Raw genomic sequence first — 27,107 nt, forward strand, 5'->3', positions numbered from 1 at the left:
TATCTGTAGTGCATCATATCCAGTGGGGTTTTGTGTTTATTTGTTTTATTTATTTGTTTATTTTGGTTGTTGCTTTGTCGACGAGCAGTCCTTTACCTTTATGATCGCTGGCAGAAGAAACGGTTCGCGGCAGTGATCATTGCAGACTGGCTGGTGTTTTTGAGAGGTAAGGGGGTGTGTCTGTGTCCCATACGGGTATCTGCCTCGGAGAGACTGAGCAGAGGCGGGAAATGGCGCCTGGTAACACAACGGTGTGTCATTTTGAAGACAGTCCGTGAGTAGCTATAGAAGGAAAAACTCGGAACCGATCACAAAAACAAACCAGTGCCTCTGCTGTGATGGTTAATCAGCCTTGAGTCATCATCTCCAGCCACTGCGGATCACTGTAAAGTAAGTCGCTCACGCTAACCTACCCCGTTCATTTGACTTATTTACTCCTCATTTATGTAATAGTGGCTAACGACAAGATAGTTATTTTTCCCCTGTCCTGTGCACATCTATTTGCCAGAAGCTGGTTTTTAAGAAGGCTCGGTTAGTTAACCCAGCGGTGCTAAGCTAGGTTATATAGCTAAGGACGGCTAAACATGGCCTACCATGGACCTGGCTAATTCATGAACAACCTGATATCACGTTTAGTTACATTTTATCTACTCTGTGTTATTACTAAATTGACTACATTGTTACTAGTTCAACAGTAATATAGAATGTACCTACTCTTACCCAAATAAGGTAACAGATGTAACAATGCAGATTGTCGCCAGGTAAATCCTGCTAGCATCCTTTGAACCTAGCATCCAATTTGGCATTCCTCAGCTGAGTTCCGCCAGGGTGGCTCTTTACCACCGTGCTTTCCGTTTAATAGAATTCAAAGGGCGCTCAGTTAGACGTGTCCGTGTACCCCAGCAGACCGGTGCATCAGCTGCATTGTTGGTTAAATGTAGCGGTGATGGGATTAGCAGATAAAATAGCGCTACTGTTGGCTGTTTTGATTGACGATTCCGAGTTTCCGCTGACAAACATGAAGACAGTAACGCCGTTCGAGTGAACCCCTCCACCAAACTTTACGCCAGCTTGGATGACCTATGCTTTTTATTAAGTCGTCTTGTTCATTTTTAACGTCATTCCGCTGAAGGCACGATGTCGCACTGGCTTGCAGACGGTAAGTTAGCCTGTTTGGGGGGTTTGGTTCGTTGAATATGCTAACGTTACTTTTAGCGACCAGAGTGCCAGGTCGCATAAACAATGAAACGTTACTTTCAGGCTGACGCAAAGCCTGTCAGTATGATATCAAATTGCGTTAAAGCAGGATTGTGTAGTCAAGTTTGTTTGTTTTGGTTTGGTTTTATTACGATGAACGAAGCATAATTTGACCTCTTGTACTTGGTTCAGTTGATTAGCTTTAGCTGCTCATTTAGCTGGGTATGGTCGGTTCATAACTGATCAAACATTTTCAAACGCCTGTTTTCTTGTCGCTAAGTGAAGTGGAAATAGTGTGAAATACGTCTAAATGTTAGTGGTTTTTGCCGGTTATGTTGTATGATTCATCTGTTCGTTAAGCAACTTAGCCAACCCTAGCCTCGGGGTAAATTTTGCAGAGCGGACGGGTTGTGCGAAGGGCCTCACTCGTTTTTCCAGTGTGTTTTCAGGGCTAGCGGCTAGCTTGCTCATACAATCTCAGCTGCATGCATGTTCCTATTTCCCGCTCTCTTGCTGTGTGCATGATTCTCGGTCAGTGGCTGATTTCCTTGGTGAAGCAAACATTTAGTGCATGCTGCGCTTGAAAGGTAGACCTTTAGTAGCTTTGCTGTTGCCGTCTTGAGCTTTAGTGGGGTTTGATCGTACAGCAATTAAAACAAGCACTTAAATGATTCTTTATTTAGCAGCAACTCGAAAGTCCGGTATGCTGCGCACATTCCCGTGAAATGCACAAGAAAGAAAGGCATGACTACACAAAGTAATGGACATAACTGTGTTCCTTCATTTCTAGAAAAACCCCTATGCAAAGTGAACGCGTAAAGATGACATTTCTACTCATAACACTTTGTAATTAGGAGAACAGCGGTGTCAGAAGTTGTCGTTCTTTGCTAAACACATTACCATAACAAAAACAAGTAGTGACAGTCTGCAAAGATTAAAGGTAACCGCTGGGATATTGGAATCAATAATATTTGATACTGCAGGCTATAATGGCATATCGATCACTTAAACAAAAACCAGTGTGAGCTTCACCATTATTTTGAGTGTTTCCACTGTAATGTAGAGGAAACAAGAATACATTAAACCAGTGGGCAGAATAGTATCAAAAGTAAAGTTTTAGTTATTGTTTTCTAAGATTTAACAAGTAGTATGTGCTAACATAATTGATATTTTATATATTAAGGGCTGTGTAAGGAGTGCTGTGGTGGATTATCTACAATGTCAGTTATTTTGGAGCGTTTAAAAGTTTAAGAAAAATGAGTATAACAAAGAAACTCGTATGGTTTAAAAAAGCTAAATACAAGATTTGATAACGATATTTCAACAAAAAAAAAAAAGCTAGCTGAATAAAGGTAGCAGGTAGACGCATTTTAATCCTAGACATTTTTTCTTGTATACTTTTGTGAAATCATAAAACTCACTGAGAAGGGAAACCTGAAATTGTTTAATAAAGAAGCTTTTATTTTGTGATCTTATTTTAGTACAGTGTAAGTGTTTGTGCCAAGATGATGGAAATACGGTGTTCTATAAAGTAAAACAGGATCTTTCAGGAGAATTAAAGTGCACAAGTAGACTAAAATAATCTTCTTTTTAACTCTCAAAAGCATACACATACAGTTTAAAATGTTCTAAAACTGGATTAAATTGGCAGGTTTATTACAAAATCTCTCCTCATGGCCTTATTTACATTTTTATTTTATTTTTTTTCCCCAACAGCCCCCTCAAATGAGAAACTTTTTTTTAAACTATTTTCTTAAGGAAACCTATGTATAATAAATCATAGACTGCATCCTTCCCTTACGAGTACAGTTACAGTGAAGTAATGACACTGTCTTCACTTGCTAAGTTATTTGATACTTGGAGCAGCCGCAGCTTTCAGGCACACTGTCAGCATGCACGCTCCTGGTGATGTTTATTTTTTTAAGTTGTTTTTTTTTTTTTTTTCACTCCCCTGTATGTGGGATTGGGCAACAGCGTGCACACTTGTGGCATGTTCATGGATACGCCCCTGTGTAAATGTGAAGCAGATGTAGGGAAGTACATTTACAGTATGTGAGATGTGTACTGTATCCAATGAGAAGGTGTGTGTGGACTGCTGCTGGATATGTCTGGACACATTTTTAGTTGCGTAACCACAAAGGCCAGGCATGCTTGACAGTTTTTGTTCACTGTGAATTGTTTTTAAGTTTTCTGCAAAGGTTGGCGAGGACAGTGCTAAATCACTCAACGAAATATCTGTAGTTCCCTCAGATTTTGTTTTGTTTATATTTACGTATAGTTATTCAGCTTATGTCTAACACAGGCTCGCCTTTAACATTAATCTTACAAGCACACTCGAGTGGGAGTGTTTGAGTATATGTACAGTAAGATCCTGGGTAACTTTTTTTTTCCATTAGTGGTACAAATGAAAGTAAAGCCAGCTGTTGTTGCCGGATCCACTGATGTAAGTGAAACGGGATCTTGAATGCATCCAGATGTTGGTAGAAAATTCACCAGTGTTACTCCTCTGCACACAGATGCAACCCGTTGACTCACCCATTTTAAAAGTTAATGCATTCGAGACTGCTAGAACAACTTGTTTGTACTCATTACCAACTGAACGTTTGATTAAATCTGTTGTCTCTACTGTACAGCCATAATGATTTCCTCTGTCTCTTCCTGTATTTGCTCTTTTTTTTGTTTCCTTTTTCTGAAACAGCCTTACATGTGACTGCTAAAACAATGAGGCTGAGAATGCGTAAGGCGTCTCAGCAACCGAACCCCACTCTGGCAAGCCGCCCATCCCGAACCAAGCGGAGGCATTCAGAAGTAGAAGAGGACACTCCTACTACTGGGAGAGGATTGTTCTCCACCATCAAGAAGTTCATCAGAGGAAATGCTGTAAAGGTAACCTCTTCCAAGCTCGCATCACCCAGTCTGTGAGCAGTAAAAATAAAAATTTGTAGGCAGAGAAGTTATTCTCCTGCTGTCTTTTTTTTTTTAGCTGTTAAAGAGATGAAATTTTTTTGGGCACGTATGTTAAACACTGCTTTAAAAACCAATGCGCTATCAATGTCTCTAAGTTTAACACAGTGTTTCTTGGTGGAGAGTGTCATGTTTCCCAGGAAATGTCTGGTGGAATGCAGCAGCTTGTCTGAGAACTCGGGCTCTGGTCTAATTTTAGCTTCTGGCTCACAGAGTTGGTGTGCAAGGACAGGAGGTGGTAACAAGTGGAAAAGTCAACTCTGCTTAGAGACGTTTGTCCTATGAAAAGACATATGGCCATTTTGATAATCACACTATACATTCTAGGTTTCTCCCTGCAGTTTCCTATGAAGTCCCAAAAGGTGTTTTCTTTTTGTTGTTTTGTTTTTGCCCTGTCTCTATAAATATGTTTTTAACTCCTTAGTGGGGGGGAGCTTAATTTAGATTCTGACCTTTATGACAATACACTGTGTCATGCAGATATTTTTGTAGGTTCAGTGGAAGCATAATGAGTTTGCATTTGAGAGATATGGGGGGAAAACAAAAGCAATATCATTTAGCTTTTTCTTTGTTGTTCATGTGTCAGGGTTACTGTGCATGTAAACGGTGGATCCACATTCAGTAAAAGTTGGGCGTTTGAATCACCTTATGCTTCAGTGACATTATTAAATATGCTTAAATGGCACCACCAGATAACAAAAATGACAGACTGTAGCTGGTAATGGGTGCCAAAAATATCTCTACATAAAGAAAAAGGCTCTTCTGTGTTTGATGCCTGATTAGCCTGTTATACTCTTTGCATGTTATATGCCAAGTGCGAGAACTCGGTACTGATTATACCAGCACCGTCTGCGAATGCTTGCTGCAGTATTTAAAGCGGAGACCAGTGTTTTTGTTTATTTAGGGGTGTTTTTTTGGGGGGGGGGTGGCATGATTGTGTTGCAATGTTGCAACATCCCCTTCTGTGTAATCTGTCAGTCGCTGAGCTTATGTAATGGTGCGTCCTTAAACTGGTGGTTAAAAACAAACAAACAAAACAACCAAAATTTGGAGATGCATGGCTGGCCAAATCTGCACCAGAACGTGACTTGCAGCAGCAGATGTGGCATCACTTTTGGCGTGCAGGGCAGTTTACAAGGGCGAGAATAACTGGTCTAATGGACCGGTTAGTCAGTCTATATAGTAGATGTGTCTGATGGTCTAATCTAGAACGGTCATTCTGAACCATCAACAAAAGATTTTTCCCTTCTCTCTCATGGTTGGGAAATGTTTAGAGGTCTCAACTGAACAGAGATAAATCTGTTTGCCTTTTATTTAATTACAGTTGCACTCATAACTTACACAACTCCTGTAATGGTGTGTTGTCTTGTCAGGTTCAGGAGGAAACCCCAGCAAAGAAGACACGCCTCCACTGTGATGTGGACAACAACCTGATCACCTCTACACCCACAGACCCCAACACACCCAGGAGGAATATAAGCAGAGTTGGCAGGAGAGGATCCGTCAATGGACGTGAGTAACTCACATAAACAAGATTAGTTATTATTTAGTTCTGTTTTCTCTGCTAACACTGTTGAACGTGTCCCCTCTCCTCCTCTGCAGAGGCAACCAATCACGACAGGAGTAAAGAGAAGCCCAATGGTAGTCTGGAGGAGACGACAGCCGTTGAGGTGACCACCAGCCCTCCCAGAACGACCCTTCTCGGGACCATCTTCTCCCCCGTTTTCAACTTCTTCTCACCAGCTAAGAATGGTAAGTGGAGTCCAAAGTAGTCGGGGTTGTGCTTTCAATTGTAAACAGAAACCACGTTTTATCTTTTTATTACTAACTTTAAAGTCAAACAATCTAACATAAGCTGCTCTTTGACAATAATCAGCCCCTCTTCCAGTTGTTTTGGACTGCAAGTTAGGATGAAGATGCATTTCTTAGTTAGTTCAGAATGGCACCATCTTAAATTTTTCTTCTTTCCATTTTTTTTTTTTTTTTTTTTTTTTTTCAGCCTCTTCCGGCTCGGACTCTCCAGACCAAGCATTAGAAGCTGAGGAGATAGTCAAGCAGCTGGACATTGAGCAAGCTGTGGAGACGCCCACCAGCACTGCTACATCCACGCAGGAACTGTGCGTCACCACCAACTACTACTCGAGCGTCTCACAGCTCCCACCTCTGCGACCGCCACACATCCTCGAGGCTTCTCCCACAACCGAAGAAGGAGAGCTGGATACGGATGCTGACCTCCCCCCTCTCACAGGTAGATACCACAGCTGAGAAAACATAGTAACAATGAAGATGGTGGCAACTGATTGCTCTTCTTGTGATGCTGATTTATGGTCTTGATTCTAATATTTTTAAAATACTGTTGTTGCGCTCCAAGCTCCAGGCACCAGTCCAGATATGGCACATGTGGACACCCTTCCAGCTACAGTACCACCAGAGGCATCCTACGAGGAAGACTGGGAAGTGTTTGACCCGTAAGTTTAAAGGCTTGCTACACTTCACTGAACCGTTTCCACAACAAAAACACTACAGTGATTATTTCAGCTTAATCAAGCATGTGGACAGGCAGACAAATTGGGGATAAAGGCTAATGTTTCTTTTTTTATATTGTTGAAAGACCTTTGAACTAAGTAGAATCAAAGTGAAGAGACATGACACTCAGACCACCAACCTGACACCCTTATGTACAGAAGTACCTCACTTATATAGTCTTACTGTCCTATTTTTAGGAAAAAACACAATTAGGAGCATGGTCAGTCACACAAGGCTTTTAATTTTATTGTCTGCAGACTCCAATGGTAGTCATTAAAAATGCGATAAGTAAAACATTTTGGCTATTGAATCTAAGCAGAGTCGAGTTTTAAGTTAAACCCTTTTTTTAATGGTTTCCAACTTACTGTGAATGTTGTGGCATTTACTGATGAGTCTGTTTTGGTGTGTAGGTACTTCTTCATTAAGCACGTCCCTCCACTGACAGAGGAGCAGCTCACTCGTAAGCCAGCCCTTCCCCTGAAGACGCGCAGCACACCTGAGTTCTCTCTGGTCCTAGACCTGGTCAGCAACACTTTTTTCAAATTAATGAATCTCTCTGGAAATCTTTAAAGGCCTCCAAAGACTCAAGACATTTTTCTGTGTGTCGATTAGGATGAAACTCTGGTGCACTGCAGTTTAAATGAGCTGGAGGACGCAGCACTTACCTTCCCTGTCCTCTTTCAGGATGTCATTTATCAGGTATGTCTTGTTTTATTTTATTTTTTTTCCTTTCTTCACGTTGCCACTAGAGGGGGCCATATTCATGTCTCTAAAAAGCCTCAAAGGACAAATTTTTCTTATGGGATCATATTTTCATTCAAAATGATCACTGACCATTAAACTGTCCTGTGCAGGTGTATGTGCGCCTGAGGCCATTCTTTAGAGAGTTTCTGGAACGCATGTCTCAAATATATGAGGTAATTACAAGCTGGTTCTTTCTCTTAATTATTTCTAAATGCTTGAAGATGAGGATTTAAAGTTGAAGATTTTTGAACTCTTTGTTCTCTTTTCTAGATCATCCTCTTTACAGCCTCTAAAAAGGTGTATGCAGACAAACTGCTCAACATCTTGGATCCTAAAAAGCAGCTTGTGAGGTATGTTGAGCTTTATTAGCTGGTTATTGGTGCACAAGAAACTTTAAAGCAAATTTTATGCAGAGCGAATCAAGAGTAGAGCTCATAAAGCAGATGTTTAACTGTTTACTAATTTTGCTAACTTTGTCACCCCCCCCCCCCTCTCCCCCCCCCCCCTCCTTTCTTCGCCCACTGTGACTGCAGGCACAGGTTGTTTCGTGAGCATTGTGTCTGTGTCCAGGGAAACTACATCAAGGATCTCAACATTTTGGGAAGAGATCTCTCAAAGACCATCATTATTGACAATTCACCACAAGCCTTTGCATATCAGGTGAGACACCAACACCTGATATGCAGGTGTTGCCTGGTTATCAGCAAGCATCAGAGATTCTGACAATGAGTAGAATAATGAAAAAATGTTTTGGGTTTTCATTCGTTTGTCCCTCTACTATGAATTGGATATTACTGGGATTTATTCCTGAATATTTAGCACAAAAATCCACTTGAACACAAGTGATAGTTGAACAAAATTTCAAATATGGCTCAACACTAAATGTCAATGTCTTTTTTTGGTACATCACTTGAAACGTGTCTAATACAGTGAAATTGACAGTTTGTATCAAAAAGGGCACATAATGTTCCTCCAACGCCCCTTTTTAGATCAGCTTTAATGCCAGAATTCAGGAACAGAAGCTATATAGATAGATGGTATAGATAGTAACTCCCCAAGCAGAGGATAGAAGGGTGAAGTGACATTACTAGATTAGACAGTGAACTGTTACAGCTACCACTTTTGACTACTCTGTTTTGGGATAAACACAGCTGATCATCCTGCAGCTAGTGGTATCCTTAGCATCTTCTTGTCAGCGCCAACTGTGTGCATGTCCTTCTTCACTACATCCATGAATCTTCTCTGTGGTTCCTCTTTTCCTCCTGTGTGTCAGCTCCATATTCAACATCTTTTATCCAGTATATCTGCTTTCCCCCTAATCATATATCCAAACCGTCTCAGGTTTGATTCTCTCTTTGTCTCCAAACAGCTCAACCTGAGCTCTACTTGTTTCTAATCCTGCCTATTCTGGTCATTCAGATTGGTGCACATCTGTTATAGGGAGAAAGCACCACCCACCCCACTTAAGATCTTCAGCTACTTCAAACACAGCAGAACAGCAGATCTTTTCTTCTTTGGTCACAGTTTAATTAAATAGATTTTTTTTTTCTTTGGTCTCTGCAGTTGTCCAATGGGATTCCCATAGAGAGCTGGTTCATGGACAAGAATGACAATGAGCTTTTGAAGCTGGTGCCCTTCCTTGAGAAGTTGGTTGAGATGGTAAGCTGTCCTGTCTTTCATTTACTCTTGTAGGATCAACTACATCAGCAATAAGAGTAACTTGACCATGTGAGTAAACTTAATCTAACCCCCCACCCCTTCGACTTGCAGAATGAGGATGTGCGGCCGCACGTTCGGGAACGGTTCCGGCTTCACGACCTTTTACCCCCCGATTGAAGCCAACCACAAACTCTCGAAATGGGGACAACATGAAAAGACTGAGAACAACACGTGCGTGTAAAAAGCCTCTCTTTGGATTACAAACTACAACATTGCCATTACTTTAAAAAAAAAAAAAAAAAATTAGCCTTTTTTTTTTTTTTTTTGGTTTTGTTTTTAAATTCACCATTGCTTTAACAAGAAAAAAAAGAGAACTTCAAAAGAAAACCTTTTTAAAAGATCTGGGTGAGATTTTCTAAAAATCGTAAGCGCATAGATGAAATTACACACTATGGACAAGCCCAGGTCGTCGACACTTTTTAAGCGACTCTTCAGCTGTGGAGCCAGATATCAGCTCCACACTAAATTCTGAAGTCTTGGTGCTGGTTTAGTGGATATGAAAACACCACCTGGTAAAGAGGAACTCCACCTTGCCCGACCGCAGTCCAACCCTCTGGTGCTCACGCTGTCAGTACTGACGATACGACACTCTGTGGCTACAGACCATTTTTAACAGGAGTGACTGGCCTGTAAATCAATCTGTGCATGTGTGTATGTTTACTCCTAGCCACACACACTCACTGATTCGGTGTATGGGCAAGCCTAAAAACTGTAGCCTTGAAAGTCATATGCATTCCTCTGTAGCTTCGTCAACTTTCTGTTGTTGGTTGCAGTTTTTTTTTTTTTTGCGCTTTCTGGTAAAACTGGTGTTTTGTTTTTTGTTTTTAAAGATGGGGTTTAAAAGAAAAATTTCATTTCTGTTTGTAAGATACGAGATTTTAAAAGGGTCATGTAAGTTTCATTGTTAACCATTTCCCCATATAGGAGAACCTGTAAATGACAGTCCGCTGCATAGTCAAATAAAATGGAATAAATCCAGGACTTTATAGCTTGTTCTCATTCTGAGGTTTAAATGAATGTGTTGGCTTCACACGTGGACACAACATGGCTCTTTGATTTAAATGTTAAGGATCTTTTGACCTGTAAATCTGACACATTGTAATGATTTAAGGGCATTCATTCTCAAAGTGATGTGTCACCGTTAACTCCTCGTTTTAATAGCAGTTCGTCATTCGTGTGTAATCAGTATTGTCTCCGGCTCCTGAGCAAGTATTCTCGCTAAAACCTCGATCGGTTTCTTTTAATTGTCACGTGTAACTTGATGGCTATATCAGTAGCATTATGACTAATGTAGCGCACCTCTGCCAGTGTGTCATAAAGTCTACCTGTGGCAGAAGTCAATGGCCAGACCGTGTACCAGCTATACCTGGCACCAGCAGCATACTGTTACTGTCAGCTTCACCGTCTGCCCCTCTGCCTGTTTCACATGTTTTTCGTAGTATTTTTAAGCGTTTGTTCTTTGTTTTTAGCCGTTAAAAGGATTGTTTAAGAATGGTAACTAAATGAATGTGTTTTTGGTTTGTTTTTTATTTGTTTGGTTTTTTTCCCCAGCATAATTTATTGATGATGAGACGCACAGTAGGGTGAAGTGTTGTCCGTGTTTTGGCCACTGTACAAGCCTAAACTTGGGAGGTCACGGAAACTCGGATGCCCGTCGCTAATACAAGCCTGTGACGGTGTGGCAACGTTTTCTTTAGATTTTGTTGGAATCTTAAGTGCATTTTATGTTACAGCGTGTGTGCGTGCGTGTGTGTTGCCTGTATAGTGCCATACAATACAAGTTCCTCCTCGTGGCTTTTCTCCCATGCTCCAACCCATAAAATACTTCACTGGAAAGAGACAATCAAACCTCCAAGCTTTGCTGATGCTGAAACATGGAGATATCCACCCTTTGACAATTTATTAATTTTCTTCTTCTTTTTCCTTGCCGATAGTGTGCAGTATATATATTGTGTACTGTGATGCCATTTGAGTCGTGCCCCCATGTGGAAATTGGCTAGGTTGAATCCTACTCTTCCCAAACAATCCCTGCTGCTCACGGTTGTTTTTTGTTTGTTTTTGCCTTTCTTGCCGCAAGTAAATTGCTCTCCAGAACTTAAAAATCAGCTTGTATTCAAGTTACATTGTTAAAAGCCACAACGGTGTTTGCTCAGACACAACGTAATGAGTACACATGTACACAGACTATGAATGTAACGTGTACGTGGGCTGAAGGCTCAAGTGTCTTTCTATGATTCCATTCAGAGTCAAAAGTAATGTGCTTGGAATAGGGGACCGGTCTCGAGATCCCACCGTGGTAGCCCAGCTCCCCATCCACCCAATGATCTCTCACCATCCTGACCATCTTCTGTTATGCAAGCCTCACTCTGTGTGGTGCGATGCGCTCAATCTCGTCACTGGGCTGTGCGATTATGTAAAATCGTCAGTCATGGCTTTTATTCTGAAGGGTCAACAGGAGGCATTGGATACATTTCATCCAACTCATTTTTATGTGCATTACCAGTTTATTGTACACTGAGTGTTGTACAATACATGCAGCTTCATGTAAAAAAAAAAAAAAAAAATCCTTAAAGTAAGGAAAAAAGCTTTTGTATTTTTGATTTCTAAAGGCATGTCATATCTACTTTTAAATGTATTAATGAAGATTTAACTTTACATCAGATGGAGTTTTGTGTTTTCTTTTTTTTGTTTCTTACAACTATCTGTATGTTTAGTTTAGCGCTATGTCACTGAACTGTTAAGCTTAGCATGTAAAGAGTACAGCTTGCTTTTGTGGGAAAGTCCTGAATTAAATTTAAATCATGGCACTTTTTCTGCCAAAAAGATCAGTCGTGTCGATGCCTTTTTTTTTTCTTATTGTTTTGGTTTAATTTTCAGTATACATTAAGCCATTTTACTTGCAAGAATTGCTATTTGTGCTGAAGATGTATTTAAAATGTTTTAGGAGATCTTTGTTATCTGTCAGGCTGTATGCTATTGTAAAGTGTATATACAGTTCATTTCTGAAACAAAGTTTTAAAACGGTTAAAAACATCTTGAATGCCCTTTTTTGTTTTATTTCCTCTACAGTTCAGATGATGCTGAAAGATGTTCTTTAAATTCTGGGAGGACAAAGGTAGAAGTCTGATATCGTCAATTCCACGGGAATGATGGCACAAAGTATTAGAGCCTACAAATGTTGGATTTAGTGCTTCGTACTATTTATCTCAACAGAGTTTGATCAGCATAATGTTCACTCAGTGTTTTGTGTTGCGTCTAATAAAGTTAATCCAATATTTTTGCTTAAAGCTCAAAGGCTGCACTTAAGTCAAAATCACACTTTTTTTTTTTTTTAAATCCATCTTCAAATTACAAAAACTTGCTTTTGAATGGTACAAAGGTATTTATAACCTAAAGTTCATTAACATTTACAGCTTTGTGAAAAATTAATTGCTCCCTTCTGTACTTTCACATTTGTCATGTTTCAGATCATCAATTGTTCTTTTATATTAGACAAAGATGACCTGAGTTAATATAAAATGTTTAAGGGAAAAAAAGCCATCCAAAGCTACCTAGTCCTATGTTTTTTAAAAAGTAATTGAACGGCCTGTTTAAGGTCATGCCAAAGCATCTCAATCAGATTTAACTCTGTACTTGGACTAGGCCAATCCAAGACCTTTTTGTTTTTCCAGAGCCATTTTGGGGTTGACCTGGTCGTATGTGTCAGATCATTATCTTGCTGCACACTCCAAGAACGCTTGAACTGAAAAACTGACTCTCATTCAGGGTTTTCTGGTAGAGAGCAGAATTCCTGATTCCATCAAGTCGTCCCCTTTCTGAAGCAGCCTAGACCATCACACTCCCACCACTGTCTGATTGTTGGTATAATATTTTTTATGAAATGCTGTTTTGATCCAGATATAAAAGGACTCAAACCTTCCAAAAAAAAGTTAAACTTTTGTCAGTTAACAGAATATTTTGCTACTTCCTTAAAGTCTTGTGGATAATCATCTCGTCTCCTGGTAAGTGTGAGACGAGCCTTTGCGTTCTTTTTGATCAGCAGTGGTTTTATCCTTGGAATTCTCCTATACATATATTTCTTATTGTTGAATTATGAACTTAGATTTTAACTTAGGCAAGTGAGGCCTGCAGTTCTTTAGAAGTTGTTCTGGTTCTTTTGTGACCTCCTGGATGAGCCTCTTGGATCAATTTTGGTCGCCTGGCCCATCCTGGGAAAGTTCACCGCTGTTGAAGTTTTCCTTATTTGTGGATAACGGCACTCACTGTATTTGCTGGAGTCCCAAAGCCTTAGAAATGGCTTTCCAGGCTGATGGATGTCAGTCTTCTCAGCAGTTTCTTTAGATCATGGTGTGAAGTGTTCCTTTTTGAGATCATTTAGCCTTTTTCAATTTGACAGACATCTTCTAGTCAGCAAATGTTTCTGACCAAACAGGTGGTCTGCCTGTGGCTGGTAAAATTGAACTCAGATTACCCCCCCCCCCCCCCAAACCGCCCCAAGAAAACCTGTGGTTAATACAAGCGGATTCATAATTCAACAAAGGGGGACAACTTTTTAGGTAGGTTTGGATAACTTTTTCCCTTTAATAAATTACATCATTATTTAAAAAGTTCATTATCTTTGTTTTATGGTCTGAAACACTGAAGTATGACAAGTATGCTAAGAAATTAGGACGGGGGTAAACACTTGCTTTTATTATAATCACCTGTACAAACAAGATGAACAAGTCATTTCTAAGAAGTGAAAGATGTTGGGAGAATATTTAATTCCTATTATTTGCTGTATTTGCACTGGTTTGATTTCATTTTTTTTTTATGTGAGAACCTCTCACTTGCCTAGGATCTATGTAGGTTTCTCTCTGCTCCCTGTTTGACCATGCGTGTTTTTGTAAGCACTTTCTCCTCAACATACAAATGGAGCTGCAGTCAAACAAGAGGTGAAACAAGGAACAAAAGATCAATTTTAGCAAGTGAGACATACTCATCTAAATCATACGCATCATTTTTCTTGCATATATTTGGGGAAATAGTATGTTGATAAGAATTGTTATCATTTTATGGTATCTTAGATTCAAAGATGTTCTAATTTTACTCTTTTTAGAGGCTGGATCAGGTCGGGTATGGGAGTTGTTGGTAGCAGATGTCATATAAATCTTCCAGCAGTCAGTCTGGTGTCTTCTGTCTCTTCCTGACAGGAGTCCAGTTTCAAATGGAGGACTTAATCAACACACTCGATTAATAATGCAACATTTTGGCTGTGCCCATTGCTTAAATCCCTTCTGCGTTTCACAGCCCTCATTTCACACCTCCTTTTTCCCCTTTACCAGTGTCCTTAATTACGGTGCTTTCAGACCAGGTGTAGAGTTGCAGGCTGACACTGAAGTGAAGAGTCGGCAGCTTGTTTGAGCACAGCGGCACCGAAGAAGGATCGAAGATAAAATCCTAAGGAGGTTTAATACTTCTTCAGCAGAGACAGGCATTATAGTGTTAGCAGTTATGAAGATTGTTCTCTGGCCTGTTCTCTCAGCAAAGCTAAAAACTTTCTCTACAACAAAAAGGATTTAACAAAAACTTTTCTGAGGGGGTTTCCTGCTTACATTTCAGGACATTTACAATGTGGTCAGCACCAGCTATTTGCATTGTGTGCATCTTATTTGGTGAGTACAAAATACAGTTTTTAGCCAGTCTTAATTTTAAAAAATAAAGTAAAATGTTCCTCTAATGTAGTATTACATGATAAATAAAACACAAATTGAATTAAAAATAATCTGTTAATTTAGCATTATTAGCTAATAGAAAGTCTTGACTTTTCCATCGCAAGTATCATATATCGTGTGAATAGTAAACTTGATTGTTGGTTCTCAATCATAAAAAAAATCAATATTTGTTTCGTACTAAGCAACGCCGTCATTTTGTATGATATGGGCATGGATGTCACGGCTTTTAATGATTCTGTTGAGCCGTTCTTTTTCCAGGGTGGAATAATTGTACAGCATACATCTTTACAAAAAAAACCAAGTATTGGTTGCATAAGTTTGGATTCATTTTGGTTTTTCTCTTTTCCACACAAGGTCAGAAGGCTGCATACAGGTTCAAATACATACACTCACTTTTAATACGTGATGCTGAAGGCTCTATGGTGTCTTATAACTTGATAAGACCAAGGTGTATTAAGATCTCGTCACTGATCATGATTGAATTGAGGTGATAGTTTCTCTTTGCCAACATAAAAAGGATTTGTCTGATAGCACTCACTGGGGTGGCCAAAGTCCAAGGAGCCATTTCTAAACAACTGCAGATTCCACGATCATCAGTTGAAATAACTGTACATAAAAAGTTCTTAAGGTGTGTCTCCGCTTTGCAAAAATCTGAAAGAAGACCTGAACTGTCACCTTCAGATGAGAAAAAAATAGTTAGGATGTTCAGGAACCACCACAGCTCAAGCCAGCCACGAACTGGAAACGGCCTAATGTCCATGACAAATACTGAGCTGTTTGGCCACAGTGACGAGAGGAATAAAAGTAAGGCTTTCAAACACAAACCTCTGACCTTAGCCCTGTTAAAAAATTGTGGACTATGCTAAAGCCAGGTTGGTGTCAGGAAACCAACCACTTTAAATGGACTCTTCCAATTCTGCCAAAAAGAGTGGTCAAATACACAGCCAGACTGATGCCACCAGCTTGTTCATGCCTGCCAAAAACATCTGGTCAAGGTGAAATTTGTTAAAGAACATTCAACCAAATATTAGTGGGGCTGTATGTATACATTTGAGCCTATATATGTATGCATTGTGTAATTTTAACCCTGTGTGACTTTGGGAAAATTCCAAATAACTTCAAGCTTGTGCACCAAACTCATTTCTTCAAGTCACTAAAGATGTATGCTGTACAGCCATTCCACCCTGAAAAAAACAGTTCAAATAAACAATTTAAAGCCCCCAAAGTACCATGACATTCATGCCAGTGAAAGTTTGACAACAGTTGTAACTTTTTTGTTGTTGTTGTTTTTTGTTTTAAATTGTCTATTTTGGTACCTAACCTTCTGTTTCTTTTTAGCCTTTTGTGTACAGCGCTTTGTGATTGGCTGTCTATGAAAAGCGCTTAACAAATAAACTTTACTTACTTACTAAAAGAGGCTTCAGACTTCAGTTAGAGTAAGAGCTTGCTGAATACATAGTATAAAAATAACACAATGACCCTCTTTCTTTCTGTCTTTCTTTCTGTTTAGCATCAACAGGAATCATATGTGATGTCGAGCAAACGAGTTTGCAACCCAAATTAATGCAAAGAACCACAAACCAGACTCCTGGTGAGGGCACCAAGTTAGAAGAAGATATCCAAAAAGTTATTGATCAAATCCACTCTCTATCTAATGGAGATACACGCAGCTTCAGCTCCTCTACCACCAGAGCCGGTTTTGACTTAAACACATATTATGGTGCCCTGATGAACTTGTACAATATTTTTCAGCCACTGCTGAGAGAAAACTTCTTAGATGATCTTCCCAAAATAACAATTTGCATTCTGTCCGGGAGACAGGACTGTGGACTGGAGGCAGAGCTGACAAAGACGGTATCTCTGGAGTTAGCGAAACCACTGCTGACTTTTTTGACAACTCTGAGGTCGCAGACATGCTCTTCACTGACCACTGATGAAGAATCAGGCAGCTTCTTCAGGACCTACCTCAGGATGGGGGATTCAGCAGCGTTAAGTGGTTTCCAAGAAACATTTATAAATATACTGTCGAGTCTCTCTCTCTCTAAAAACTTAATAAATGTGTTAGGTGGACTCATAGATGCAACAGTAACATACACCTTAAGGTTTGTGGCATTATTTATCCAAGTACCAATGGACTACACCAGAATAGCTTTACAGTTTGGAATAAAAGTCCCAGTTTTAGATGAAAAGGAGACCTGTCAACAAGGTAAAGCATTTAAAAAAATACTTCTATTGTTATATTATGTAATTTTTTTGTATTCCAGAAATTATTATTATGAATTCTTCTACAGTTTTATGCTAATTAGATTTCCTGTGTGTTCTCTAGGAGACCTCCAGCAGCTCATTATGTGGTGAGTCATTAGTAAAATTTGCATAAACTTCATCTTTAAGCTGCCCTGTGGAGCTTTTTAACTACATCAGCACCACAGGGCAATGCTTTTCCTTCTTTACAAAACAAGGTTGCTGATAAAGCAGGAAGAATTACTGCTGTGAGTCGTATATTAATCCTTTGAAAGTGCCGGCTGGACACATTATGTAAGTGTTTTATACCTCAGTTAAAATTGTCCACAAGATGGATGTAGACACTAAACTAGTAAAGCCGCACTAGATCTTTTTACCATGACTTTACCATACCAGTCAGGCACAACATTATGACCACTAACAGGTGGAACGAATAACACCAATGATTTTTTTTATATTATATTTGATGTATAAAATGTACAATAATAATTAACTTCCTGTTTTGTTCAGGGGAATTAAGAACAATGTGAGCTGGTCTTTGAGTACATCACTGATCGATATCCTCCTGGACATCTTCCTCCCTGAAGATCAGTCAGCATTTATGCATCCAGGACCTGAATGCCAGACTCCTCCCAGTGCTCCCTCCCAACGCAGCATTTCATATGCTGAAAACAGCACTATGAATTATTACGACACCCTGTGTGATAGCTACAATCTGGCCACCATCAACGACACAATGTGTGCTGAGATCCTCTCAAATTCAGGAGTAGAGTCTTCCACGCATGTGGTCACGTTTTGCGAGGCTCTAAGCTCCCTCAGCTCCAACCAAATGAAGAATGTGTGGAGCAACATGTGTTATGTTATTCAAACACTGGCTTCTCCACTTGTTAGCAGGTCATCTGACTGCAGTTTTGACAACGCAAGGCCGGCCCCTGCCGCCACCCCTCTCACTAAACCTCGTCGAGTTGCCAGGGAAGCCTCCAACCTCAGACAACTTGCGTGCAACTATAACGACTGGTTGCAAAATAATGTGGACCCTGTCCTTGTGTCACTGTGCAGTGACAATGAACGTGTGGAGTTTGTGAAGCAGGTCTGTAGCGATGCTGTATTGATGCGGAAGCTGCTATCTGAAAAGATGAACAGCTGGTTGTACGGATACTGCGCTAACTCCTCTGCAGACTACATGGTCAGTGAGTTCTGCCAGTATGGCCAGTGGCTTAACAAGTTCACAAACATGGTGGATACCTCCCTGCTGGCGTTCTGCATGAGCCTCGACAGTGTCAGACTGACCAACCTCATCTGTGAGAACACTGGCTTCTTTATGTTTGTAATGTCTAACCCTGAACATTTTCAGTTCATGCCTAACTGCACAAACGTACCTCCTCCACTGCCAATCCCTGGCTTGGATACGCAGTTAGATTTTTGTCACTACTCTGAGTGGCATGAGGTGGAAATTACCAATGATCTTTTGACAATGTGCATCCTCTTCGACCAGAGCGGTTTCACTAAAAAGGTTTGCTCTAATGCAACATTTTTGGATAACCTTCTTCTTAGCACACAAAATACCTGGCTTGAGGAACACTGCCGCACCTCTCTTAGCTTTCCACACCCCGAGCCTACAGAGGCCTTCAACATTGGAATGTGGTGTGACTACAATACGTGGGGAGAACGACAGGTGGACGATTCTGTGATCGGACTTTGTTGGCAGAATGATCAGAGTGCTTTTCAGAAGAGTGTCTGCTGCAAGCAGTCTGTGTTGGAAAAGCTGCTGCAAAATCCTCTGAACAAATGGCTTACATCAGTCTGCACAGACATGGAGGAAATAACCGTACCACCTCAGGTGGGTGTTTTACCTGGCAAGAATGAACATATAAAATCTAATTAACAAGCACAAAAAAGAAAGAACTGTTATTTTAAGCCTTATGTAGTAAAATAAGCCTGCATGAGTCTCTTATAAACAAAATCATCCCATTATATCCCAAAGTCTGAACATTTCTGTTCTGAAATCTGAACCTATATATTCTTATCCACTAGTGCATTTTGTATCTTTACAGAAAAAAAAAAATAAACTAAAGATAACAGCATTAATTGCATATACAACAGTAAAGCCATTTTCTAACTGTTGACTTTTTATTCTCATGTTGTGTTCACCATAAATGGTCCTGTAGGTGTGCAAGTACTCTGACTGGACGCGTCCCATCATTGTGGACATGACTGAGGTGGCTCTCTGTGCTGAGATGGACCAACTTAACTTTACCTCCAGAGTCTGTGCCAATAATACAGTCCTACAAAACCTGTTGGCCAATCAGGACAACACCTGGCTAATACAGCACTGTGCCAACTACTCAAAAGACCCAGGGACATCTCCTAATAAAAGTGTGGAAGGCGTGACTAAACAGTGTCAATACTCCAGCTGGATCACATCTCCACCAGATGCTGCACTCCTGGCTCTATGCTGGGAGAATGATCAGACCAATTTTTTCTTATCCATTTGCCCTAATGACGGTCTTCTCCTGTTTCTGTCCCGTGAGCCGTGGAGCCAGTGGGTGAACAGGATGTGTACCACCTACACCACCTATACCAATGCCACCACCACCAACAACAATAGCAACAACAACACTAGCACCACTACGGACCCTAATTTTTGCCTAGCAAGAAATCTGGTGAAGGAGTTCAACTGGAGCTGCCCTACCATCTTCGCTTCAGCCTGTCAGCCGTGTGCCACTCAGAATATGGTCCTGCAGACAGTAGTGCGCTGTTGGGTGGACAGTGTGCGGTCCAAGATGGTGGATCTGCTGACTCCACCTGTGGCTAGAGCATTGGAGCAAGCAGTCAGCACCACTGTGGTTGTCCTGTTATCCCTGGAGAAGGTTCAGATCACCCAGTGGCATGTCACTGAGACAATACGACCAAGTGTGCTAAAATCTGTGATCAACTATTTCAAGTTGGAGGACAACTCTGACAACAAGAGAGTCTTGCTACAGTGTTTTGGGGTAAGTGGTTCTTTCATGCACTCGTGTGGATTATGAGTAGTGTAGTAGTAGATACTCAGTAGTGGAACAAGTAGACAGACCAAAGGTTTAGAAATGCTCAAAAAACCTTCTTTGCATTTTGCTCATGTTAATGTATTACAGTTGGTGATATATACGATTTTTCTGTTTTTTGTGAAGCTGGTAAAAACAGCTCCACAAGAACAAGAACTACTGTGTATTACCTCCACAAATGTTGTACTGACAACATGTGGGCCTTTGGACCTTTGACGTCTTCTTTGAGGTCAAATAAGGTCACCTTTAAAAATATACTTAAAACGTTGGTGTGTTGGTGGTTCTTGGTGTCTGGGGCTGGGTGCTCATGTATGTACTGGCTCACTCCTGGTGGCTGATTGGCGGGGCCTGGTGCCTGTGGCCCAGCTGGGCCCCTTCCGGGGGTGGGGTGCCCTCAGGCCTCTGGGCCTGAGGCTTGGTCCTCTCTGGCACAGCTGGCTGCTGGCAGAGCCTGCGGGCACGTCACTGCAACCCCCTCTGGCCTCTGCTCCGTGGCTGCTGGGTGACCTCTCGTTTGGGGCTCTACTCAGCTCTTCCCAGGAGGGTGGCACGGTTGCCCCTGTGGTGGTCCTCCTCGGGTCCTCGTACTCTGGGGCCTCTGGATGTCTGGGGCCTGGATCTCCTCCATACCTGCTTCATGCCCTAGGGGACGGGGCTATGGCTCCCCACACTCCCTAGCAGATCGTCACATGGAGAAACCTTTGGAATACAAGCATGCTGATCCACACAGGTGTACACACGGATGTTCACAGACACAAACGACACCTTTCTTGGCTGATACCTCAAAGCACATTGTGCGCTGTCGATCTTGTGTACTGCACAATAACATGTAATATTTAGTATCTACTGTTATCTAACAGTAACAATGATCTCAAACACATAAAAACACACTTTGATAGAAAAAAATCCCTATAAAAAAAACCTCATAAAAAATGAGGTGTGGCAAAGCCCAGTGCTAATCCTGTACTATGTTGATTTCTGCAACTATTTTTATTGTCATATTATTGAATTGTCATTATTACATTGATCTGTTATCTATGTAGAGTTTTTGGTGGTTTGAGATAATTTGCTGTGCTCTGTTTTGCTTCGAGGCTCAGCGAGAGTCTGTTAGTCAATGAGAGCTGATCGAGTATATTTTAGCACCTTTCTCAGAAATTTACTCTGCAGGTTAATCAGAGCGTAGTGTGAGTAGAGATTCACCTCATCTTTTATTCAGAAAGACTCAATCTGTTTCTGTGTAGTTCCGTTCATTGGCTTTATCATTCATCTAATTATTCATCATATCACTTACCATTAGCGTCATTTGACCTTCAGTGTACAGCCGGCCTACAGCTGGTGTCCAGTTACACTTCTGTCACTGATATCCAGATGATGAGTCTCTTCCTCTGGGTGTTAATCTCTCCTGGCTCACAACTGATTTGACACTTACAATAATGTGTCAAAGGGGACAATTGTATTATATGTGTCTGATGCTCCTTCTATAAGGTGCTATTATAACTGCATATTTCCCTTCTGTAGACGGTGCTAAGCAGACTGCTGCAGACGGGAAGAAACCTGCAGAACACTGACGAAATGCTTCTCATTAAGGTAAGATATGTTGTATAATAATACTAATGCGAATTGCCACAATATCCAGTATGTGTTTATTGCTCGCATTCTTTCCACATGTGCAGGCGTACTTCAATTTATCGCCGAGCAGCCTGAGGCCAGTGCTCAAAGAAGCTCACAATCATACCATCAGACTCATCCTTCAGTACTACGCCAGTGTCAAAGACACACTGCAGGTGAATAAGACCACCACCACCACATCCGCCTTTTAATTTCCCTTCCCAGAAGTCTTAGTTGTCAGTTCATCTGTTGTATCTCTTTGAGGCACAGTTTTCTCGCTGACATTGTTTTCTTCCGTTTGCTAGTTGCCCAATGAGTACCTGTCCACCATGGTGTCAGAGATACTGCAGACTCACCTGGTAAAAGATGTTACTCTTTTCCCTGAGCTCGCTCCAATGCTGACTAAAGCCAGCCCAGCTGACATCCAAGCTTTGCCTCCCTGGCAGAACAACATCAATGTGTAAGTGATGGAGCTTCTTTACTAATGAGCCCACTACTCATGCATCTAAGCATTATTATTTTCGGAACTTACCACATGTCCCGTGTGAGGGATTAAAACGGTGTCTCTGGTTCCTGAAAGGCTAACATTTTTCATTTTGTTCTTGTGATTATCTTGGAAGTAGGACATATTTTGCTGCACATAATTTTAAACCAAAACTATGAGTTTTGACTCTAACTGTGGCTATGTTGAACCCTTACAATTTGCAGGTCTTGATTGGACCTCCTTTAGAACGACGCCATAGATTCAACAATGTGCTGGAAACCTCCCGCAGAGATTTTAGTCCTTATTAATATGATAATGTCACATAGTTCCTGCAGATTACATTGGCTGCAGATTATGTTTGGCTGCACATCCATGATGTGACTCTCCTGTTTTACCACACATGAAAGGCGTTTTACTGGATTGCGGCCAAAGTGTGCTGACAAAATGTTCCTCGCACCATTACACCACCACCACCATGGTGACCTTACCATCTCAGCAGAACTTAAGACTTATCAGTCCTATCTTCTATTGTCTAATTTTGGAGAGCCCATGTAAATTGCGGCCTCAGTTTCCTGTTTGTAGGCAACTTTAGAGGGACTCCTTTGCTGCTATGCTTCATTTAGAGTCACATAAATCGTCTTTTTCCCTCCTTCTAATGCTGGGTTTGAACTTCAGCTGGTCATTCTGACCAGGCTTACATGCCTAAATGTGCTGAGCTGTCCATTTACATGAAGAAGCAGCTGAACATGTGAGGCTATTAAAGTGGCTCCTGAGTCAATAATAAAAAAAAAGAAAGATAGCATAATAGGTGTGAAATTTAAAAGCATCCATTCTCATTTTCAGGTTAGGATGAGGTGCTTTTACTCAAAGAGATGGAAAATGGGTCATGCTTTGTATCATTTTACTTTGCTCATTGCTGAACATTCACTGAGATTCATTTCAATATATTTTTCTTCCCTGAGAAAATGCCTCTGGGATCTGAATGAAGTCAGAAGTGAAATGATGCGTTGCCATGCAGAGTCCAGAGCATCCATTATACATTGTAAATAATGTAATGCAAGCTGGTTCTCAGAGTTATCTTAATCCAGATAACGCTTGTTTTCTTTGTTGCAGTTGTTTTCCAGTTTCTCACTTTGGAAAATCATTTTCTTGCTGTAAGAAATTTGCATCTTAAATATGTACCTGTTGGCCATGGATATTTAACCTAATATATAATAATGAGACTGGAAAAAAAGGGGAAATGGTTTTAGAATGAATTTAATCATTAGGCTGCTATTATACTTTGATTTTTATATGACTTAAACTTAAGAGATTTGAAGTCTCTGATAGACTGTTAATGAGCTTTAGGCTTGTTCAGGCCTTTTTGTACCTTTGTAAGAATTTTAATATTTATTCTAAGTCAAGCTAAATTTAATGATGCCTGCCAGTACTATACTATATGCAGTAATTCAAAGAAGGTCACATATAAATAAGTTTATTATTATTATTTTTTAACTTTTCAGCAGAAAGTTCAAACAAACCATATTATTTTAATGTTTTTGCTCCAGTCGGGACAAAATTAATGAAATCTTAAAGAGCATGACCCCGGACCAGCAGCAGGCCTTTGGATTGTGGTACAGCAAAGCATTGTCCCCCTCCAGCATCACCAGAGGTCAACAGTCGCTCATCAAGGACACAGGAAACCTGATCGCCTACCTGCCCTTCCAGAACTTCCAACACCTCTCAGCTGCTCAGGTAACGGCCCTCTGAGCTCTGACACCTGGCAGGGAAACTTGAGAAGCAAGCAGCTAGTTGGATCGGCCCCAGGGCAGAACACAGCCACTTGTCACACGCTGGTCAAAAGAAAGCACAGACTCATCTGTCTCTGTCACTACTGTGGGTTTTATTCTAGGGGCCAGTGTTCAATAAGTAATATTGGGAAAACATGAATTAGGAATGAGCATGGCTACTGATATTTCAATACTGAAGTAAGAATAAATAAAAGGAATTGTTTCAAACTTTACAAAACAAAATGAGAAACCCCCCCACAAATTGACATTTTACACTTTATGTTTTGTGTGACTTTCTTAAAAGTTTTGAGTTTGTTAACTTTTTAGCATTAGATGTGCACAAATGTGTTATGCTATAGAGGCAAGGAAGTAAAGAAACATATACCTTTCCAAAGGTTTTACTATAATTTACCTTGGATGGTTTGCACTGCTAATAAATACAACATATAAACAAATATTACCTTCCATTTAGTCTGAATTAAAAAAGCATGGGCAAAGGGGAAACATACATGTTTGTCTTTCAGCTAATCCTTGTTTAAAGTGCACAGCATGCAGTCTTTTTATCCTCAAATTTTACACTGTACTGTTTTTTTCTTTCCTTGTCACTATATTGCAAAATGTATTGGCCCATTTTTAATACTTAATTGTGATATGTCACTTTTGTAATGCTTTCATCGGCAGCTGCTTGATGGGCTGGATGTGTTGCAGAGAAACACCCTCACTCCACTAAAGCAGGAATTTGTAGCACGCAACCTCATCAGCACCTACAGGAACCTAACAGCTCAGGACTTTTCCAGGTTTGGAATGACTATAGGAAGGCATTTCCAACATTTTCCATCCATGTTTTCTTTTTGTAATCATAGATAAAACCTGACAGACCACAATGTGTTGATGCATGCTTAATAATCCAGGAATAGAAATAAATCCCCCAAAAGTTTCAGCTGTATGCAGCATTTTCAGCAAGGGAAACATTTCTTTATCTCATCCAAGTGAAATCGCTGAAGAAGTTCTGGGACAACAGTAATTAGTTTTGATGTAATGTTGCTGGATGGTCTTTTTTAGGTGCATTTGAACCTTTTATTTTATTAATATAACTTAATAGTTTGTCATATATACAATCTACTTGCTTGACTTCCAATCCTCATAACTAAATTTGCTTTATTTAAAAAAAGTATCACCTACACACAATATTAAAATTTCAAGGTTTGTTGTAAAGCTTTTTTTTTTAATTATTTGACAGCATGTGTACTGATTAGTTAGAAATGCCTTGATTTCTTTAGGTTATAGAAACCTTTAAAAATGACACAAAAACCTTTAAAATAATCAATCAAACCAATTAAAAAACTAAGATCTTTCTTTCTTTCTTAAAATTAAATACATGTAATATTTTGTCAGGCGTTTCCTGTGAGTGTGTTGTTGAAACATTGCTTTGTGATTTCAGGCTGGGTAGTATCGCATGCCTGGCAGACCCAGATGATCTCTATGTTTATAAAGGCACCGAGGCTTTCAGTGTGATCCGCGAGAGTATTATGAGCTGCACACGTAAAGGACTCCGTTTGCCAAGTGACCTGGTAGGAACAGAACTCATGTCATACAAACTCACTGTTTTTTTAAATGTATACTTTCATGTAATAATTGCTCTTTTTGTTTGTCTTAACTTTGTTGGCAGGTTTTCAATATTTTACTGAACACCACCGAGCTGCAGGTCCCGTCTGCAGTCCCTGCTGAGCGCCTGGCAGAGATCGCGCTCCTCCTGCCCTCGCTGGGCGTGACTTTCCTGCAGGGTCTCTCCACGTCTCAGCTGCTTTCTGTCCTCCCCACCCTGAACTCTATTCCATTCAGTCCTGCACAGGTAGAGGAGTAAATTAAACCTGAAATCTATACCAGAAGCTGGTAACCACAGTCATCATCTGTAATTGGTGTAATTTCCTTTCTTACTAGCAAATTGACTCTTTTCTTTCCAAGGCCCGGTTTCAGTGAGTGTACAATCATGTGTTGGCAGTAGATGGTTGGATTGCGTAGCAGCTGGTGGGAGTTTTATATCTTAGGAACAGCTGACAGCCTGGCAGCCTGTCTCAGCACTGGTGACAGGCCTCATGAAGAACAGACCTAAGCTTTACTTCATCCTCTGCTCTCATCTGAACTGAGGCCTTTTGCGTTTTCCTCAGCCTCACAGCTGTTGGTTTCATATGTCTTTAAGGAGTCTTGCAGAGAAGTAACATCTTCAAAGCTACACATAGTTTGTGCCATTTCGACCGAAACGGTTGTGTGAACAAGTGTTACTAAACCCCACAAGACTTTCATATTTTAGGAAACGGTGAATTTAACCAACATGTTGACGAGGTGTTTGAATGATTACTTGTTTTGTTTTTAATGTTTCAGGCAGCTGTAATAGTAGACAAGCTGTCTTCAGTCAATGGAGTAAGTTTTGGAAACTCATCACAGTGAAGTGAGTTCAGTTATTGTCTCTGTATTTTTGGGCCTTACACTTACATCATCATCATCTCTCTCCCGGCTGCCCAGTTTATCCCAGACCGGCTGGGGGAGCTCGGCTCTCTCATTGTAGGAGTGAAGACAGAGACCTTGCTGATGCTTACATCTGATAAACTGCTCTCAACCCTTGTTGCTATTTCGCAGCACACACAAGGTCTCTGTCTGCTTGACAGAAAAGGCCTCCTCCTCCCTCCACAAGCCAATGCTATAGCCACCAAACTATGGGTAAAACACACACACACACACACACACACACACACACACACACACACACACACACACACTAAATGCCACAGTTTAATTTGAAGAAACAGGGATCTTTGGGCTCAAATCAAGGGGTTCAAAATGTGGGTTTACATGAGGGTGATGGACAGCTTGACAGATGAGGTCTGGAAACTGTGATGTTTGCAGATTACATTGTGATCTATCGTGAGAGTAGGGAGCAGGAGGAAGAGAGTCTGGAGAGGTATCCACTGGAGAAAAGAGGAACAAAAGTTAGTAAGACAGAATACATGTGTAAAAGCAAAGCTGCGTGAAGGTGAAGGTAGATGAGTTTAAATACCTGGACAGTGCACAAGCGAGGTGAGTGCAGCCAGGGTGGAGC

The 27,107-nt window shown here is 40.6% G+C and overlaps 3 protein-coding genes across 3 annotated transcripts in view; 2 read left to right on the forward strand and 1 right to left on the reverse strand.

Moving 5' to 3' along the window:
- The window catches only part of LOC309703837 (uncharacterized protein), a 435,129-nt gene that overhangs the window by 177,506 nt on the left and 230,516 nt on the right, over window positions 1-27,107 (reverse strand). The gene's annotated exons all lie outside the window — the stretch shown is intronic.
- ctdspl2b (CTD (carboxy-terminal domain, RNA polymerase II, polypeptide A) small phosphatase like 2b) lies at window positions 443-12,184 on the forward strand. The gene is made up of 13 exons (XM_082529420.1): window positions 443-1,159; window positions 3,896-4,083; window positions 5,535-5,673; window positions 5,764-5,913; window positions 6,161-6,409; window positions 6,533-6,629; window positions 7,098-7,209; window positions 7,300-7,386; window positions 7,542-7,604; window positions 7,702-7,781; window positions 7,965-8,091; window positions 8,995-9,090; window positions 9,202-12,184. The coding sequence occupies exons 1-13, from the start codon at window positions 1,138-1,140 to the stop codon at window positions 9,265-9,267; spliced, it is 1,476 nt and encodes a 491-aa protein (XP_082385546.1). The 5' UTR covers window positions 443-1,137; the 3' UTR covers window positions 9,268-12,184.
- Window positions 16,995-27,107, forward strand: part of strc1 (stereocilin 1) — a gene marked incomplete at its 5' end in the record, with an annotated part of 35,690 nt that continues 25,577 nt past the window's right edge. Inside the window, 13 exons of the mRNA XM_082537577.1 lie at window positions 16,995-17,070; window positions 17,191-17,215; window positions 17,616-18,945; window positions 19,274-20,098; window positions 21,668-21,736; window positions 21,823-21,933; window positions 22,063-22,217; window positions 23,789-23,975; window positions 24,692-24,807; window positions 25,452-25,581; window positions 25,680-25,862; window positions 26,393-26,431; window positions 26,534-26,728. Coding sequence (XP_082393703.1) covers window positions 16,995-17,070; window positions 17,191-17,215; window positions 17,616-18,945; window positions 19,274-20,098; window positions 21,668-21,736; window positions 21,823-21,933; window positions 22,063-22,217; window positions 23,789-23,975; window positions 24,692-24,807; window positions 25,452-25,581; window positions 25,680-25,862; window positions 26,393-26,431; window positions 26,534-26,728 — 3,441 coding nt within the window. The remainder of the gene's footprint in view (window positions 17,071-17,190; window positions 17,216-17,615; window positions 18,946-19,273; window positions 20,099-21,667; window positions 21,737-21,822; window positions 21,934-22,062; window positions 22,218-23,788; window positions 23,976-24,691; window positions 24,808-25,451; window positions 25,582-25,679; window positions 25,863-26,392; window positions 26,432-26,533; window positions 26,729-27,107) is intronic.

Source organism: Aulonocara stuartgranti, assembly GCF_965226115.1.
Source record: "Aulonocara stuartgranti genome assembly, chromosome: 1".
Taxonomy (NCBI): domain Eukaryota; kingdom Metazoa; phylum Chordata; class Actinopteri; order Cichliformes; family Cichlidae; genus Aulonocara; species Aulonocara stuartgranti.